The 18546-nt window shown below is 37.7% G+C and overlaps 1 protein-coding gene across 6 annotated transcripts in view; it reads left to right on the forward strand.

Annotated features, from left to right (window-relative positions):
• Positions 1-18546, forward strand: part of TENM3 (teneurin transmembrane protein 3) — a 2742616-nt gene that overhangs the window by 2313585 nt on the left and 410485 nt on the right. For all 6 annotated transcript variants that reach the window (XM_070781691.1, XM_070781692.1, XM_070781693.1 and 3 more), the window contains one exon: positions 2616-2894. In XM_070781691.1, coding sequence (XP_070637792.1) covers positions 2616-2894 — 279 coding nt within the window. The remainder of the gene's footprint in view (positions 1-2615; positions 2895-18546) is intronic.

An 18546-nucleotide genomic window follows, 5' to 3' on the forward strand; every position in this document is an offset into this window, starting at 1 on the left:
GATGTTTAGCAAGGTTAAACATCTTTGGCCATGTGCATTTCCTTGTTATAAAAAATGACTATTCAGTTCTAGCCATTTTTAAATCAGGTTGTTTTTTTTTTTTTTTTTTTGATGTCAAATTGTTTTGAGCTGTTTATATATGTTGGAAATTAATTCCTTATTGGTCATATCATTTGCAAGGAACTTCTCCCATTCATTAGGTTGTCTTTGTTTGGTGGATGGATTCCTTTGCTCAACAAAAGCGTAAAAAGCATCTCTTAAACCAAGTCATGACAGCCCTGAAAGATGAAGAAATGGAGTGGTAAATGATTAAGTCCATAAGTGGCTTAAACTTAGGTTCATTGGATTTCAAGTTTAGTGTTCTTTCCCGAGAAAGCAAAAGCAGACTTAATTTAGTAAGGAATCTAACACCTTACTTTCTAACTTGCATTTCAGAAACAGCCCTTAAGAATTTGAATCATTGCTAAACATTGGTTTCAAAGGGTTGGATGTTTAAGGAGTTTGGGATGCACATATCAATTCATAGGGATGATGCCCATCTGCAAAGTGAACTGTGTTTATATACCCAGATAACAAATAATCAAGATTGCCATTTTCTGCTTTCCTTCACTCCATAGATTTTTACATCAAGATGGCAATAGTGTGAAAAGTCAATAATGTGGGGAATTTTTCAAGTTACACTTCAGAGATTAGAAACAGAGTTCTCACTGTCTTTTAACTTGTCTCTGATTTTTATTCTCCAATGTGGGAACCTCCCACCGGAAAGATGCACAGGATCTTATCATTCATTCTCACAGTTGAAAAATTATTTTGGAAACTCAACATGTTTGATGGTGATGTTTAACTGTCTTACACCCTTTCCTCCCTCTCCATTTTAAAGGTGATATAATAGGAACGGATAAGCTCTTTCACATTAACCATCCTTTACATTCCTTTAACTCTCCATGACACTGACCTTTTTTTGGATTTACTTTCATAAGTACAGTCCACACTAACTCTTTGAAAAATACTGGCCATACTGTGTCTTACCTCATTAAGCTTGCCCACTTTCTCACTGTTCAGTGGGTTTTTATTCCCTCCTCTTTATTTTTGCTGTTTTCTTTTTGACATACCTTTTGGTGCAGATGCACGTTCATGTCTCTCTGAGATAATTTGTAGCTAATTGTAGCAACAGATTTTCATTATTTATGAGTGTCATTGTCAGAATCCATCTGGAAGTCTGACCGAGATGAGGCAGATTCCTCCTCCTGATCTGACCGTGGCCATAACGCAGTGAACCACTCTGGTTAAAATGGGCTGAGTGCTGGAGGCCGCTAATATTTTTACAACCAAATATTTACTATCGTGTGCATTACGTTTGATTCATTTCCTAAAAGAGTCAAGACATTATTTTATTACAAATAATTTATGACACACTCTTTTAAAAAATGTAATGTATGTTATTTCTCATACCAGCCAATTAACTTTAAAGTGTTTGTGGATAGGTAAGAGAGGGAAGTGGGAAAATGAAAAGGATGCGTAAAATATATGCTTAATATTCTTAAAAGGTTGGTATTATAGGGTAGGATTGAAATCAGTCTTGGTATACTATTATTCTTTTTCCTGTATTTTGATTCTAGTTGGTATCTAAATCTCAGATTCTACCATGCCAATGAGACAGGCAATAGAAGGCCCATATGTATATGCATCCTCTAAGCAAACAGTTTTCTCTCTCTTCTCACCCCTGGTATCATAAAACATAGGTGAAATTTCAAGAGTAAACACAGGATTGGAAAAGCCATTAATAATGGCAGTCATTTGAAAGTGTCACCTAATTTAAACACTTTGCTTTAAGTTATTGCAGTGTCATGAGTTTTATTATGCTCAATTTATTAGTGAAAACCTTCAGGGTTCACAACCATTTATTTTTCAGGGAATTTGATTTTATCATTAATTTGTAAATACATAATACTCCTACTTTATTTTTTAGAGTGCACTTTATTTGCACAAATTGGTTTACTTCGATCAATACAGATGTTTCTAGGTGTTTATTAAAGCAGAAGTCAGATGTCTGCACATTTTCAAGACTTTACACTCCAAAAGTTAGTGTATGTTTGTACACAAAAGCACAATATTTTTATTGGTTGTTAAGTGGAAAACTATAATAGAGACTGCCCAAACCCCTGTTTGTAATTAGCAGGTAGCTTATTCTAGAGGGCAGTCTTTTCTCTTCCTAAGGGGTGACTTCCAGGTGGAAAAATCCTAATGTTTGGGATAAGAGCTAGGACCAGGGAAATACTTCTCACAGTTTCTATCAATGATAACTAAGGCTTTCTCTGGGTTGAGTTTTCATGGTCTGGACCACTTTTCCTGCCCAGCATTCTGGAGGTGCTTATGGGCTGAAATAAGGCGCCCTGAGCTGCGGTGGGTGGAAAGTCAGAGGTGGACCCCCCTCACACCCACCCCTCCCCTAACTAGACCTTACTAGATCACATGTCACGTGAAGCTAATGCCAGTACCTAGTGCTGAGAGCTCAAAAATCTGGATGCTTAAGTGTTTGTTTTTTTTTAAGAAAATAAAATCTTAAACGAAATGTATACTCACTGGTTGTTATCTTTTTTTTCCCCTCTAATTAGGACAAAATTTTACCCTAAGGCAGTTAGGCGTTTGTGAACCAGCAACTCGAAGAGGACTGGCATTTTGTGCGGAAATGGGGCTTCCCCACAGAGGTTACTCGATCAGTGCAGGGTCAGACGCCGATACTGAGAACGAAGCAGTGATGTCCCCAGAGCATGCCATGAGACTGTGGGGCCGGGGGGTCAAGTCAGGCCGCAGCTCCTGCCTGTCAAGCCGGTCCAACTCAGCACTCACCCTGACAGATACGGAGCATGAAAACAAATCCGACAGTGAAACCGGTAAGGTCCTTTTTGTTTGTGGCTTTATAATGTTGGCGGCCGGTGCTTCCGTCTGTTTTGGTTGACTCTGGAGGAATGGCTTTCTTCCTTCTTCTCCTCTTTCCTTCTCTTTTTTTCTTCTTCCTTTCTTCGCATTGCAACACAGTAGCACTCAAAAAATGTCCTTCAATATTGCATTATTTTTCCTAGGGGAAAAAAAAGTCAACATTCAACATCAGAGTGTTAAGTTGTGTTATGCAAGCATTCTCTGTTGTGTTAGCTATAGTTTTGAAAAACAGTCTAATCATGTACAGAAAAAAAAAAAGGTTGGCTTTGACTTATCTTGAACCATGTCACCTGTTATCCTCCACGGAGTAGCAGAACAAGTAGTGAGAAAATTTACCCCAGAGCCAGCTTGTAATCAGAGATGTCTTTGTAGATTCCTCTTAAAAATATCTCAAAGAAGTTCCAGAATCTCAGAATGGATGAGTGAGCACACAGAATGGTTTATTAACAGGGCTCAAGTGATTGAAGAACAAATTTGATCATGCTTTTAACTTACTGGTTGATGAAAGCAATTGAAATCTTGATAAAGAGAAGGGAGTGTGGTCTTTGATGTGCTTTGGAGACTGGATTACTCTGCAATTAAATCCTTGCACAAAAATTGGATTTTTCGGGTATCCAAATAGCAGTTTTACATACTTTAAGAGAAATATCTTTATAAATTATTTTGATCTTTCCCTATCGCCAGTGCAAAATGATAAAGAAGCAGTTAGTGTATATGCAGTAATAGATTTAAAAGGAAGTTTAATTTTTAGTCAACACAGCTTCTAGGAAAAATTGGAGTATCAGCACCAATGCACCAGACAAGAAAATGACATTTCTTCTTTAGCGTTTAATGTGAACAGTGCACTTGCTGCTTTAACCTGGTTATTAATGCTGTGTGTATATGATGCATCAAAAGCAAAGAGAAAATTAAAATGGAAGAATTGTGTGACTTGTGAAAAGAAAGATGGTGTTTTACCAATGGCATTTTATTTTTATTCTTTATGGAGCAATTTTGTCAGCTTCACTTTGTGATAGGAAAACAGGTCCATTGTCGGCGTTCAATCTCAGCCAGGTCACTGAATGAAGGGGTAGCTAGTGCGTCATACTGCTTGTTACTTGTTTTCTTACTATTAGAAAAAGAAATCTGCTTTAAACCAATGAAAACAATATCTCATGGAGACTATTTTAGTGCATTAAAACAAAGTCATAATCGATTAATAATAGAAACTCATATAGAGTTGTGAGTTATTGGTGGAGGCTAGCTTCATCCCAACCCAAAACAGGAAATAAGGACAGTTCCGCCTGACACAACGAGTCTTAGAATCTGACTGCGGTGTTTTCCTGAACCAAACTGTCCACCTCAATGAAACCTGGGTTTCTACCACTTTTCACTGTGGATTCAGAAGTCACTCACCTTAAGTAAGTAAGATTTGGCATAAACTTTGCTTCCTGTCCATCTATATCTTTACATAACCCTCTTCAAGCAATTTTAGGTACTATGGTTATATTCAAATACATGATTTGATGTTTGATTTTCCTAAAATATGTGTCAAATTTTGTGATGGTTTCGGAAGAGAGCAGAGGAGAGTGCAGGAGGACAATGCAAATCAGTTCTGATTTGCTGCATCATGGGCCGTTCATCTGCATATCCATTAAGTATTGTCCCACATTGGGTCAGCTTGCCACACACAACCTGTGAGTCATCTCTCTCTCTTATAACAAGTATATCTTGTTACTGTGTCTGTATTGCTAAAAGATAATTTAATTTTTATTATTTTTTAAATTGTATGTCTGCTAAAATGGTCTCACAATGAATTCCCAAACACACACCATTTTGTTCTTTTCAGAAAACATAAAACTTAGAAATTTTTCCACTTTTAGTTAACTAACAGTGTCTATTATCCAAATGATTGGAGGCGGGAAGCCTGTTGAGTTTCCCACATCACTGCCCCCTCTCTCTGCACGGATTATTTTGAACTAGGGAAGGAACTTGTTGCCCCAGGAATCTCCTTGTCCCTGTCATGATATAAGGGCAAGAATGAACACTTAGACTGATCTGTTTCTCCATGTGGTCATTCTGAACCAGAATGAAGAGAGACACGGACAGGGTGTCAAGGGCCTTGCCTTGAGATTCAGAACATATGGTAGCATTTGTTGAGAGTAAATAGGTCAGTCAAAAGTATAAAGTGTCAAAAACAATGTTTGTTGAGCTGGGCAAGTGATGACTTCAACTTATGTTTACTCTTTCCCCAAGGTTTGGCTGGGGTTATTTTTTTAAACAACATTTTGACCGTCTAAGAACTCCCAGTGAGTCAGCTCGGGGAAGGAAATAAAAGAAGAAATAAAATAGATATGACCTCTTATTGCAGAGAAGGCAATGGCACCCACTCCACTACTCTTGCCTGGAAAATCCTATGGACGGAAGAGCCTGGTAGGCTGCAGTCCATGGAGTCGGGAAGAGTGGGACATGACTGAGCAACTTCACTTTCACTTTCCACTTTCATGCATTGGAGAAGGAAATGGCAACCCACTCCAGTGTTCTTCCTGGAGAATCCCAGGGATGGGGGAGCCTGGTGGGCTGCCATCTATGAGGTCGCACAGAGTCGGGCACAACTGAAGTGACTTAGCAGCAGCAGCAGCAGACCTCTTTTTGAACACTGGATCTTTCATAGATTTCATATGTGTTCTGTAGGAACATTTCAGATCATTTATTCTGAATTTTCAGTGATTGGTCAGAAAGAGCAAGATTGCATTGAGATCCATTACATTAAGGTCTGGGGAACATAATCTTCTGATATTTACATTACTTATCATTTGGAATTGTGGAATTAAATGAGAATATTGAGGCTCTTTTTTCTGATATAAAAAAGCATTTTGTTATTACCCAGGGTCTTCTAACATCTTTTTAAACAATATCCTCAAAACTTTTACCAATTTTTACTATTATTACTACTTTTAGTCAAATATTGGACTTCCCTGGTGGCTCAGATGGTAAAGACTCTGCCTGCAATGCTGGAGACCTAGGTTTGATACCAGGGTTGGGAAGATCCCCTGGAGGAGGGCCTGGCAACCCACTCCAATATCCTTGCCTGTAGAATCCCCATGGACAGAGGAACCGGGAGGGCTACAGTCCATGGGGTCACAAAGAGTCAAATATTTCTAACATAGACTTTCTAAAATAATTCATTTTGGCATTCTTAATTGCTCTCACTCTGAAAGGTTATTGATTTTCCAGCTGTATTTTCCTTTGACTTCCAATTATTTAAATTTTATAGTTGTATTCACTTGTGTGTGAGCTTGCAGTGTGTCCTAAGAAGCCCTGTTATATCACTAAAAGTTGAAACAAGAAGGATGTGCATAAAATAACTCACCAAAGTGAAACTAACCTAGAAACCATACACTGTCTTATTTCTCCCCTCAGTTTAGAAGGGGAGTTTCGGTTGACTGTTTTCATCATTTGAGGTTAACTGTGAATAAGGCTATTTTCCCCAGAAAACAAAATAGTATTCAACATTTGTGAAATCATGTAAGCCAATTGACTAATGTTCTAGTTATAACTTCAAAGAAAAGTCTAGTCACTAAAAGTGACTAGATTTCATTTATTTATTGATAAATAGGCCAACAGTTCAAGTTAAGAAGGCGCTGGGACTGCTGTGAGGCTAATGAAATTTTGATGGCCTGAGCATCCCACGGGAGTCAAGGAACACTCGGACTATGTCACATGTCTCCATGTTAGCAGAGATTCTAAACAAGTGATAAAACAGATTCTTTTGCAAAGCTAACTCTTCACCAACCATGAGGAGTTGAAGTTAAAAAGCATTTTGAGAAAAAAAAAATTGTTACAGTAGATTGAATTTCATATCAAATTCCAAATGTTAATATTGTTCTGAATTAAGGACATGGGAGAAGACCTTTCTTAACAGGCATTGACAACTTTCTGAGTCAACTGCCTTGCTCCAGGGCAAGTACTGGAGGGGCAGTGGTTTGTGACCACCTGCAAGCAGTGGTTCTAGGAAGCTGTTGAGAGGTTACAAAATAAATGTGATGAGATGCTGTAATCAAAGGGAAAATTGCCAGTATGTTCTCGATGGTTCGAGGCATCTTTCCCTGTCTCTGATGGATTGTTAAAAGACCCCTGACTGAATGCCCACTCTCTAGCCTTGCAAGTAATCTGATTTAAATTCCAAATATCTATTTAAATGTCAGGAACAAAGGACTTTTTTCCTCCCAAAACATCAAGCTTTAAGCTTTAAACGTGTTTTATTTGTGCATCTTTTCCCAGAAGAAGACTAGCATGCATTCAGTGTTATTATCCTTTGTCAGCCAGCAGCTCAGTGCTGTGAAAAATGCCTCAATTCAAAAGCACGGTGCACAGGGTGTTAATCCTCTCATTGAGCCTCTAAGGTGGCTTGCTCTTGAGACACCCAGAGCTCTAGCTCCCAACTTCCCCCATCTCTGCCTGGCCGCTTGGGTCAGCTGTATGGCTGGCACCAGAGATGTAGAGGTCTCTTCCTTCTGCCTGTCTCCGCAGCCTCTTATGCCTTTTGGAAAGCGATGACCTTTGACATCAGGCAGACCAAGAGGAGCTGGCTCTCTTCTTCTGTCTTATTGTGGCTGGGAAACTTGAGAGCCTTCATTGAGAGCAACAGATGAGGAGGTGTTATTGAGGGCAGACTTCCTGGGTTGGTATTGGCTCTACTGTCTCCCAGCTGTGTGACTTTGGGCAAGTGACTTAACCTTTCTGTAGTATACGGAAATCACCAATGGCATCGGTCCTTACAGGGCTGCTTACAGGTCCTTACAGGATTAAATGGACTCTTGAATAGGCAGTGCTTAGAATGACAGTGCCTGGTGTCGGGTGAGTTCCAAATAAGGGGTGGGGGGATACTCTTTCTGTTAATTGTAAATGGTGGGAAATTATATCTCCTTATTAAGTGTGGAGATTAAGTTAGGGACACAGTATCAAGTACCGACACAGTTTGGGCCCACAGTCAATGTCCCCTCCCTCTGTGCCATCCTCCCTTTGTCTGCATTAGTCGAGTATCTGTGCATTTGGTGAAATGAGGGAGAAAGAATGGTCTCCTCCAGAAGGGGCACTGCCAATTTGCATAGCCTGGAATCTCTGTCACCATTTATTGACTCTCTTATTTTTCTCTAAAATCTCACATACTTTTTAATTCCCTGTAATTAAATGAATGAACGTTAAGTGGGGCTGATAATTAGTCTGATGGCTGTAGACTTCAAAGAAACCAGCCTGTTCCTTCCCCTCCTGGTCAAAGGAAATTTCAAAAGTGGTGCTTCCCTCCAAGGCATGTCACTTAGACAGCCAGTCAATTAAAAGGCGATTCAAGTGATGCTCATCAGTTCACATAATAAAGTAAATCATTACTGGAAGGCTTTATTTCTCACCTGGGATCTTAGCAATATACCTGTGGTAGGACCTCACTCTTGCCACAGTGACTGTGCAGTTACTAAAGTATCCAGGGATGATGTGGCTAATAATAAGGGTATTGTGCAATATTTTTAGGGGAAATAGAGACTTGATTTGCTGGACTAAAACACTTTTAAAAACCAAGGTACTTATGCTTTGAAATAGTATTTTTAAAGTCTGCTTTCTATATGGATGTGTGTGCGTGGTCATTTGTGTCCAACTCTATGTGTTCCCATGGACTGTAGCCCACCAGGCTCCTATGTCCATGAATTATCTAGTTAAGAATACTGGAGTATGTTGCAATTTCCTCCTCCAGGGGATCTTCTTAACCCAGGGATCGAACTCACATCTCCTTTACCATCCATTACCATTGCACCATCTTTATGGATAGATAGATTCTAAAAGTTGAGCTACTGTACTTAAAAAAAAAAAAAAGATATACCCCTTAAACCAATTTGACAAACTATTGTAATGATGTTTACATCACTCTCACAACAGAGTACACTTTATTTTGCAATCCAAATTATGTTGTTGGAAAAAATATGTTCTCTGAAAAAGTGTTTGTTGTTATATATCACTCAGTTGTGTCCAACTCTTTTGTGATCCCATGAACTGCAGCCCACAGGCTCCTCTGTCCATGGGATTTTCCAGGCAAGAATACCTGGAGTGGGTTACCAGTCCCTTCTTCAGGGGATCTTCTAGACCCAGGACTCGAACCTGCATCTCTTGTGTCTCCTGCATTGGCAGGCGGAGTCACCGGAAATATCCCCAAAAAAGTGGGCAAGGAGGTTATTTCCTCTGAGCAACTGAATAAATGTGAGAGAAGAGAAATGGAAGGATTTGTAACTATTCTATCACCAATTAAGATCTAGAAGAGTTTGGGAGAAACTGCTAGTGACCTTGGAGTACCCTGGTATGTCGTATACTTGTAATGCTTCTAGCCACCACACAGGTGTCATTTCTCTCCTGGCTCTTTTTACAAAAGGAGAATATTTGAGTTTTCCACAAATAATTTGAAGAGAGGTGTATAATTTCACCTAACTAGCCTAATTTCATTCCTTCAACTTGATCTTTATCAACTCTCAGCCTACTTTGAAAATTGATTGTAAGAATGAAGGTGGAATTCCACTGCTGTGAGAAATAAATTTCACGAGATTCTACCACACATACTGAACCATAACTTGAATATAAATTCCATCTTGGGCCCTCTTCTGGCATGTAATGGTCAATTCTGGCATGTTCTACTGTTGTAAATTATATTTTATGTTTTAGGTGCTCTGGGATGTCAAAATAGCAAAAGTAATATGTTGCATGCTTACTAAATCAAGGTCAGAATGAAAGTGCGGCTTTGCAAAGTACAAATAGTTTCCAATATATAAAAATAATTACATCACCGTGATGTGTGTATGTTTGTAGTTTAAATAGCAACTTATACCATTCTTTAAGCAAAAGCTTCTATATTTTATTTGCGATGAAATATATTCACTTCATGGATATGTTACAAGTCACTTAAGCACAGTAAGTGATGATTTAAATAAAATTTTTTAAAAATTTAGTACTATGAAACTAGAATTAAGAATACCATAAAGTCCACAACCATGGTTGTTATCACTTAAGTATTTACATATATTTATATTTTCTATTCTAAGAGGATTTTTGGAATTCTTGACAGTTTGCTCTTCTTTACACAAACATTGCCATTTCTACAAAACAACTTGCATTTTAAGTATTTTTGTTCAAAGTATATAGAATATATGCTTTTTCTGTTTAAAAGCCTAATGTTCTTTTAATTGTCGAGTTGAAATCAAAAGAAAGCATACCAACACATATCAAAACTGATGATGTATGCTGTTTTAATTTTTGAATGTGTTTTGATATCCTTGAAAAATCACAGCAGTAGCAGTAAAATTGTTTTAATTAATGAATTGAATAGCAGCAAATGCTGAATCAGGTTTATTGATGTAATTATCACTGAAATAGAAAAGATAAGTGTTAAAGCCATAGAACCTTAGTTTATTTGCCATTTCAAGGGTATTCAAGTGTTTGAAGAGGAACTAACTGATTTGGGGGGTGTGTTATTTATAGAATATTCTTCTCAGGTCATAATAATTCTGTTAATGAGCATCACATCCACATACAAGTTTAAATGTGAAAAATCTACATTATTTACTAAATAGCTTGAATGAGGGTTTCACTGTATTGGAATTTTCTTCTCTTTATCATTTGACTTGAGATAGTTTTCCATAATGATTAGATTATAAACTAAATGTAAAAGCTTTTTGAATTCATATTAAAATGGATACAAATGCATATAAACTTGAGAAAGGAACAATTTAAAATGTCTTGGGAGAAGGCAATGGCACCCCACTCCAGTACTCTTGCCTGGAAAATCCCATTATGAATAGTACCTTGACTGTAAACATGAAGTCACACAGAAGCTGAAAACTGAATAAAGTTGGGACATGACTTTTTGAATTGATTTCTTAGTATAGCAACTACATTTTCATTCAATGAGTAGTCAATGTTAGGTATTGTACCAGGGGCTGGGGGGAAAAAATGAGTAAGATATAGTCTCTGATTGTAAAAATTCACAGGCTGGTTGGGCAAATCGGCAAGTAAATATTGCATTGTAATTTTAATGTGCTAAGTAATACTACAACACAGAGTGCAGAATTGATGTCCGCATAGAGCAGATTCTTGCCACAGAGACAGGAGAGGCAGCAGAGGAAAAATGGTTTCATAAAGGAGGAAGGAAGCGGCATTGGTTACTGTTGTGGTTGCCACCCAGTTCGGTCGTCCAACTCTGCGACCCCATGGACTGCAGCACCCCAGGCCTCCCGTCCCTCGCCATCTCCTGAAGTCTACGCAAGTTCATGTCCATTGCATCGGTAATGCCGTCCAGCCATCTCATCCTCTGACACGCTCTTCTCCTTCTGCCCTCTATCTTTCCCGCCTCAGGGACTTTTCCAGTGAGTCGGCTGTTGGCATCAGATGACCAAAATACTGGTACACGGGCTCAAAGGATGTGCAAAAATGCAAGATGTAGACAAAGCAACAAAGGAGAGGGTGTAAAATCCCCGTGAACTGTTGCAACAGTTGCAGGCTGTTTTTGCCTGGAACACAGGTTGTGTGAGGATGAGCGATGAGTGTTTGGTCTACAGATAGCCCCAGACCAGACTGCAAAACACCTTCAATGGCCATGCTCAGGAATTTGTACTTTTTCTGTAGGTAATGGGAGTTTCATGCAAAGGAATATTATAGGCATATTTACCATTTACAGAGCACCTTGAGAGCAGTGTAGGGAGTTGGCTGTCTTTCCCACAAAGGGAGTAAGCTCTGTAGGGCCACGGCCCTGTTCACCCTTGCGTCTCTGTTCTCCCTCATGCAGTGCCTGATCCTGGAGCCAGAACTGTGGCTGAACAGCTCCATGATTGGAGGTCAAACTTGAGAGGAAACTAGCCAATCGGGTAGTGTTATAATTAGCAAAGTGAGAAAATACAAATGTTTGAACCAAGAATTGGAAAGGAAAGGGAGACATTAAAATTCGACAGAATGAAAACTTGATTAACTCTGCACTGGGGTTAGGGAAGAAGAAGACATTTAAAAGACTCTCTAACATGGAAGTGATGGTGTAAATCCAAGTGGGAGCTTAAAGCTTATTGTTTAATAAATTCAGTAATTCAGACAAGGCCAGGTTGTATTTGAGGGGTCTGTGGAACATCAAAATTCAGAATAGATTAAGCAATTATATATATATCTATGTGCTTTGCTGGTAGCTCAGATGGTGACGAATCTGCCTGTCGATGCAGGAGATGCAGGGTTCATTTCCAGGGTCAGGAAGATCCTCTGGAGGAGGGCATGGCTACCCATTCCAGTATTCTTGCCTGGAGAATTCCACGGACAGAGGAGTCTGGCAGGCTATTGGCCATGTGGTTGCAAAGAGTCGGATATGACTAAGTGACTAATACCTTCACTTTTCATATATATAAAATTCAGTTAGATTTTGTTCAGAAATATTTACCTTATGATCTGTACAATTGCAGTGAAAGCCATGGGGCATAATCAAACCTCTCCCCAAAAGCAGATAAAATGAGAAAAGAAGAGGAATGAAGGTATAATACTGAGGTCACCAACATTTAACATAAAGTTATAGAAGAAGCACCAATGAAAGAAACAAAGAGGGACTTTCCATAGAGACAAAAGGAAGTGTCTGTTCACGAAGACCACAGAGGCAGGAAATGGTTAGCAGTCAGACATTTCCATAGCCTGTGGACTGCACAGAGGATATGAATTTCCGAGTAGCGCGTGTGGTCACCAAGTGGCAGTGGGTGGAGAGATGAACGGAAACCATGGCACCAGCAAGTGCAGATTTTTCTCTCCAAACCTGAACTAAGGAAAGGGTTAGGTGTAACTCCTGGGGAACACAAGGGCAGGGATATTTTTATATTGGAGGACATTTCAGGATCTTTCCTAGGAAATGGACAGGGTGATATTATAACAGGAAGATCGAAGTGAAGATTAAAGGGGAGATGAGGTCTGGCCTCTGAGAGGTCAGGAGCAGAGAGATCTTGGAATAGAAACTTAGGTACCTGAATTCCTCAATACTTTTTATCTTCTAAGGTACTTTTCATCTTACAATTTTGTGTACATCAGTAGCTTAGAGTTTGCTGTAGGAGAGATATACGTTTAAAAGATATCTTTCTGGGACTTCCCTGGTGGCCCAATGGTTAAGATTTCACCTTCCAATGGGGGTGTGGGTTGGATCCCTGGCCAGTGAGCTAAATACCATGTGCCTCCTGAACCAAAATACCAAAATACTAAAATAGAAGAAGCAGCAGCAATTTTGTAACAACTTTAATGAAGACTTTAAAGATGATCCACATCAATAAAAAACTTAAAAAATAAATACAAGGTACATTTGTATCTACACTAATTAAAGTCATAGCAAATATCCAGGCAGTGTAGGAAAAATCAATGATATTCAATGGAGTTAAAAGTTCATGTCATCAAAAGGTTTGGGGGAAAGTACATTTTTATTCAAAATTGATATTTTGTTTAAAATAGCTTTATAAAACTATTAAATATAGCGCACCTAGAGTTCAATGAAAAACAGATAATTATCTGGATCTTGAAATAACAGGATTGCTCTCAGTACAGGATTCCCCATACAGACACATAGATAACTTCTTAAATCCTTTCCTTGATCATTGATTTGTATGTGTGTGTATATGATCTATATAAAATACATAGATATATAATAAAATAGACATATGGATATATAAAATGAAAGTAAAAGTCGCTCAGTCATGTCTGACTCTTTGTGACCCCATGTACTATACAATTCATGGAATTCTCCAGGCCAGAATACTGGAGTAGGTAGATCCCTTCCCCAGGGAGTCTTCCCAACCCAGGGATCAAACCCAGGTCTCCCACATTACATTGCAGGCAGATTCTTTACCAGGTGAGTCACCAGCGAAGCCCAGTATATAAAAGTAGATATGATAAATTAAAAATAGATATATATTTATATATGGATCATACACACACCTATATACATACATAAGTGTGTTTGTATAATCTTTGCCCCATGGTTTAAATTACTAGCTTAAACATAAGTCTTGGGATTTCCCTGGCAGTTCAGTGATTAAGAATCCAAGCTTCTACCACAGGGAGCACAAGTTTGAGACCTCATTGAAGAAGTAAGATCCCATAGGTCGGGCAGTGTGGCCAAAAAAATTAAAGAATAAGTCTTTGCACCTTAGTAACTCCTGCATGGTTTTGCACTAGCCACACTGTCTTTTTGCATAAAAACAAAATGCATATTTACCAACATAAAATTATACAACCAGATTTGATTATTAGCGAACACTCGAGGAATTACCCAACATTCATTTTTTAAAAATACACAAAAGAGAGTAAAAAACAGACCACAAGTGACATGTCTGAGAAATAGAAATAGGCTATAAAAAGCCAGAATGGTAGTTATTATTTGCTCATGCATGTTTGCGTATGGAAAACTGTGACTTTGTGAAATGATTATTCAGACTAAACTGAATAATTGATTTGCTTTAACTGGTTAATATCAAAGTAATCAATTGGAAGTAGGCTTGCTCTTCCAACTGGTTTTTATAGAAGTGTTAAAGTTCACAAAGAGAAATCTTAAAATTTTGACATACAGCAGCTGGAGATTCCTGGGGGACTGGAAAGTGTTTGAATGAAATGTCAGTTGCTGCAGAAAACAAGTATAAAACATTCCCTTATAATGGACTGTGTCTCATTTCCTGTGAGTGGAGCACCGTTGTCTAGATTGTACAAAATGTGCTCAAAGGTAACTTAAATTGTTTAAATGAACCTATTTAGGAAGTTTAAAGACTTCAGATAATCATTAGAATTTTTTAAGCATTTAATTATTATTTGTATTGTATCAATAACACAAGGAAAATGATAGGTGATAGAAATAATAAAAATGGAACTTTAAACCAATTTTAAGTATAAAATATTATGTGTTTATATAAAATAAATTCATGCCCTGAATTTATTTTAGTTACTTAGCATTACATATCATTGGAAGACACAGAGGAGTATGTGGATAATATTCACTAGTTCCTGTTTTGGTATTTACGCTTTTATTTTTATCTCTGTGTATATTTTTTTATTAAATTGAAATTTCTGGGAGTTCCATCCTGGTCTAGTGGCTAGAGTTCAGTGCTTTCACTGCCATGGCCTGGGTTCAAATGATCCGGGAACTGAAATCCTACAAGCCTCGTGTGTGGCCAAAAAAAAAAAAATTTTGGAATTTCTGTTTTGACCTAAGTTTCTCCACATTATTAGACTCTTCCATAATTTGTTTTAACATATCCACTACTTTTAGACAGCTAGGTTGTTTGACTTTTCAGTTTCATAAATTGCATTGTGATAACAATTCTAGTGGATAAATCTTTGCCTCTAATTCTGTATCCCTTAATACCTTAGGATAAATTCTTGGAAATGGAAGATCAGAGGCAAAGGGTATGAAGGGTATGTACAGTTTAAAGCATTTGATAGACCCTGTCAAAATGCCCTGAAAAAAAAAAAGTTGTATCAATTTACACTCTGACTAGAAATATTAATAAGTATCTTTTCCCATAAGCCATTGACAAGGAATGTTGCCATGCTTAAAATTTTGGCAACTAGATGGAAACATAGTATCTTACTGTTGTATATTCATTTGAGTAATAGGTTAAATATAGTCTCATATAGGTGTGTGTACTCTTTGTATTTCTTTTGTGAATTGTCAGTTTATGCCCTTTGCACATTTTTCTATTCGGGGTGGAGAAATGGGTCTTCCAGAAATCAGGAGGATGAAGGAGGAGACAGCATTCAAGGACACTGGGACACTGACTCTGCTTTTTTCCACCTTGTGTACATCTGGCCTTGATGAGACGGGTTTGGTTGCAGGAGGACCTGATAAAAATAAACGTCTCCTTAAATGCAGGCCTTCTGCTTATAGACATATGTGTAGTTCCCCAGTAGTGATGAATAATGACACGAACTCCAGCTATGAAAGAGCTGGGGCACAGCACAGATGTAACGTCCTCCACTCTATCAGGATTCCACCTTGCTTAAACAGCTACACGCTCCTTATTAGAGATTCTAGGTGCCAAGAAAATCTGTATTGACTCCAGCTTGGAGGAGCAAGTTCATTTCCACAAAGTTTCTGTATCCTTATTAAATAAATGAAAAACTTAAAGCAGGTGATAGTAACAGTGGGAGGTAAATCTCTTTCCATCAATCAATAGGCTGTTGGAAAAGATACAGAGATATAGTTACACATGTACATATACATATTTTTTTTCTTATTGAATTGCATAGGTTTCATGAAGCAAGAATCTTAATAACCCCTTGTCTCTTTTAAAATATCTAAATATACCATTAAGTGCTTTCCTCGGTTTAATTTTGTATTTGTTCATTTATTTGGCATCCTTGAGTGGGCTTGAACCATTTCATTTTTGAAAGAATTTTTTAGAAACTTTAAAATATAGTTATCAATTATTATTTTCCTTGTGGCTTTTTTATGCCTAGAAATGTTGACTTTACCCCTAGAACAAATAATCAGTTTTATTTTCTTCACTTTCGTATTTTTTTTTTTTACATTTAATCTATCTGAATTTTATTTATTTTTTTAATTTAATTTTATTTTTAAACTTTACATAATTGTATTAGTTTTGCCAAATATCAGATATAGTCTGGCCCAGCTGGTAAAGAATCCGCCTGCAATGCAGGAGACCTGGGTTCAATTCCTGGGTTGAGTTGAGTGGTGTACAAATTTAAATTGATTTCCTTCACACAGTTTGCTTTTATAAATGTCATTTAATTTAATTAGGGATTGCTTCATAATGTCCAATGAATACATGCTAATCTACTTAAATTTGGCAATAAGACATCAATAAAAATTAGTGCTATTAATTCTTTGCAAAAGAAATGGGGTAAGATTTATCAGATATCTTATACAATAGTAGTAGATACTAAATTCAGGTTTGGCGGTTTCTGAGAGATCTAGAATGTTAACTAAAATTAAACATTTTCAGGAATGCACAATTAACCAGTAACAGTATAATATGTAACTCTTAGGCATTGCAAAAAATATAGTAGAAAAACAGACTCTCATAAGTTTGTGGACGTTACATATAATAGCAGCAGTTATGAGATCTATTTTTTATTAAAAAATAAAACATGAAACCTGCAAAAGCCAGGTTGCATTATGCACTTATTTTGTGGACCTCCTTGCCTTAAATAATTTGACAGATATTTTTAAACAATAAGATTGGACCTTTTGCTCTCAGGCCTACAGACTTGAAGATACAGGGTGTTACAAACAGAAAACAATTACAAGACAAAGCAACTGGATGAAATGGTTTAGCAACATGGCTAAATTGCACACTGGAAAGAAAAAAGTAATAGAGGTTTAGAAAAGGAAAGATTTTGAAGAGTTCGTAGAATTCCAGCAAGATGTTGAAGGTAGTAAAATATGTTGAAATATTTGCAGAAAAGCAGTACATACTTACAGTTGGAAAAACTTGAAGAAATGCTTGGAAGCACCAATGGAAACAATGGTAGCCTCCTTAGGTCACCCTTAGATTCTGGAAGAATCCTCTTGGGGAATACTGGAAGCTAAAGTTGACAGTTAAGTGGAATCCACTTGTGGAGAACTGCCAATGTCATGGTGAAAGAGCTAAGATTGTTTCTGCAGGCCGTGTCTGTCCAGTCCACCTCTTAAAACAGTAGAGACACAATGAATGGACTGTGTGAAGGCCAACTTGGAATGGATGAGCCGCAGTTCCATATATATAACACATAGAAAGGCGTTATGCTGAATCGAGAGGACAGGTGTAGTAGGATTTTCAGGACTTTGTCATGTGAGAAAGACAGGAGTTAAAATGAGTGCAGAACCTGGACAAATGTGGCTGCAGTAGGAAAATAACGAAAGGCCCCAGAAAGAGAGTTGAAATAGACTGTCATCCGCACAATTACATAAAGCCATCGTGCAGAAGAGTGCATATTGCAGTTTATGAAGCAGTAAACAGTATGAAAAAGATGTTAGTCAAAAACTAAAAATAGATGTGGATTTAAGGGAATATTCAATGATTTTATTCAAAAACGAGATGGACAGTGAATAATAGCAGATCTAATACAGACTCAAAAGAGATGCTTATTTCTCCATTTTTTTTTTTTTTTTCCTGAAAGATCCCTTAGAACAAGACACTTAGTTATCATACAACATCAGTAAGAACCCTATCTATTCTATCCCGGTGCACTAATTTGTTACTAGAGTAAGAGCCTCAGTGATTGAAAGGCAGAGTCCGAGAATATCTTATTCCCATGCATTTTAGTTGTGTCCTGACAGATCTCAAAGCAGTCACTACATAAAATAGATTTCCTGTGCTCTTGACTTTGTATTGACTTTGTACTTATCTTCACCATGGCTATAATGAGCATTTTGCAACTAATGTATTTTCCATGGGAACCACCAGAAAAACCATAATGGTACAAGGAGGGAGGCTGCAAAATTATTAACAGTAAATCTTATTACATTTCCACCAGTGGGTCTCAATCCTGACTAAGATTTTATATCAGTGCGATTGAATCCTGTAGATGGCTTGATAAACGCAAGGGCGTGCCCTAACACTGGGCCAGTGGGCTCTTCAACGCTCTAAA

This window comes from Bos indicus, chromosome 27, assembly GCF_029378745.1.
Source record: "Bos indicus isolate NIAB-ARS_2022 breed Sahiwal x Tharparkar chromosome 27, NIAB-ARS_B.indTharparkar_mat_pri_1.0, whole genome shotgun sequence".
In the NCBI taxonomy this organism is placed as follows: Eukaryota; Metazoa; Chordata; class Mammalia; order Artiodactyla; family Bovidae; genus Bos; species Bos indicus.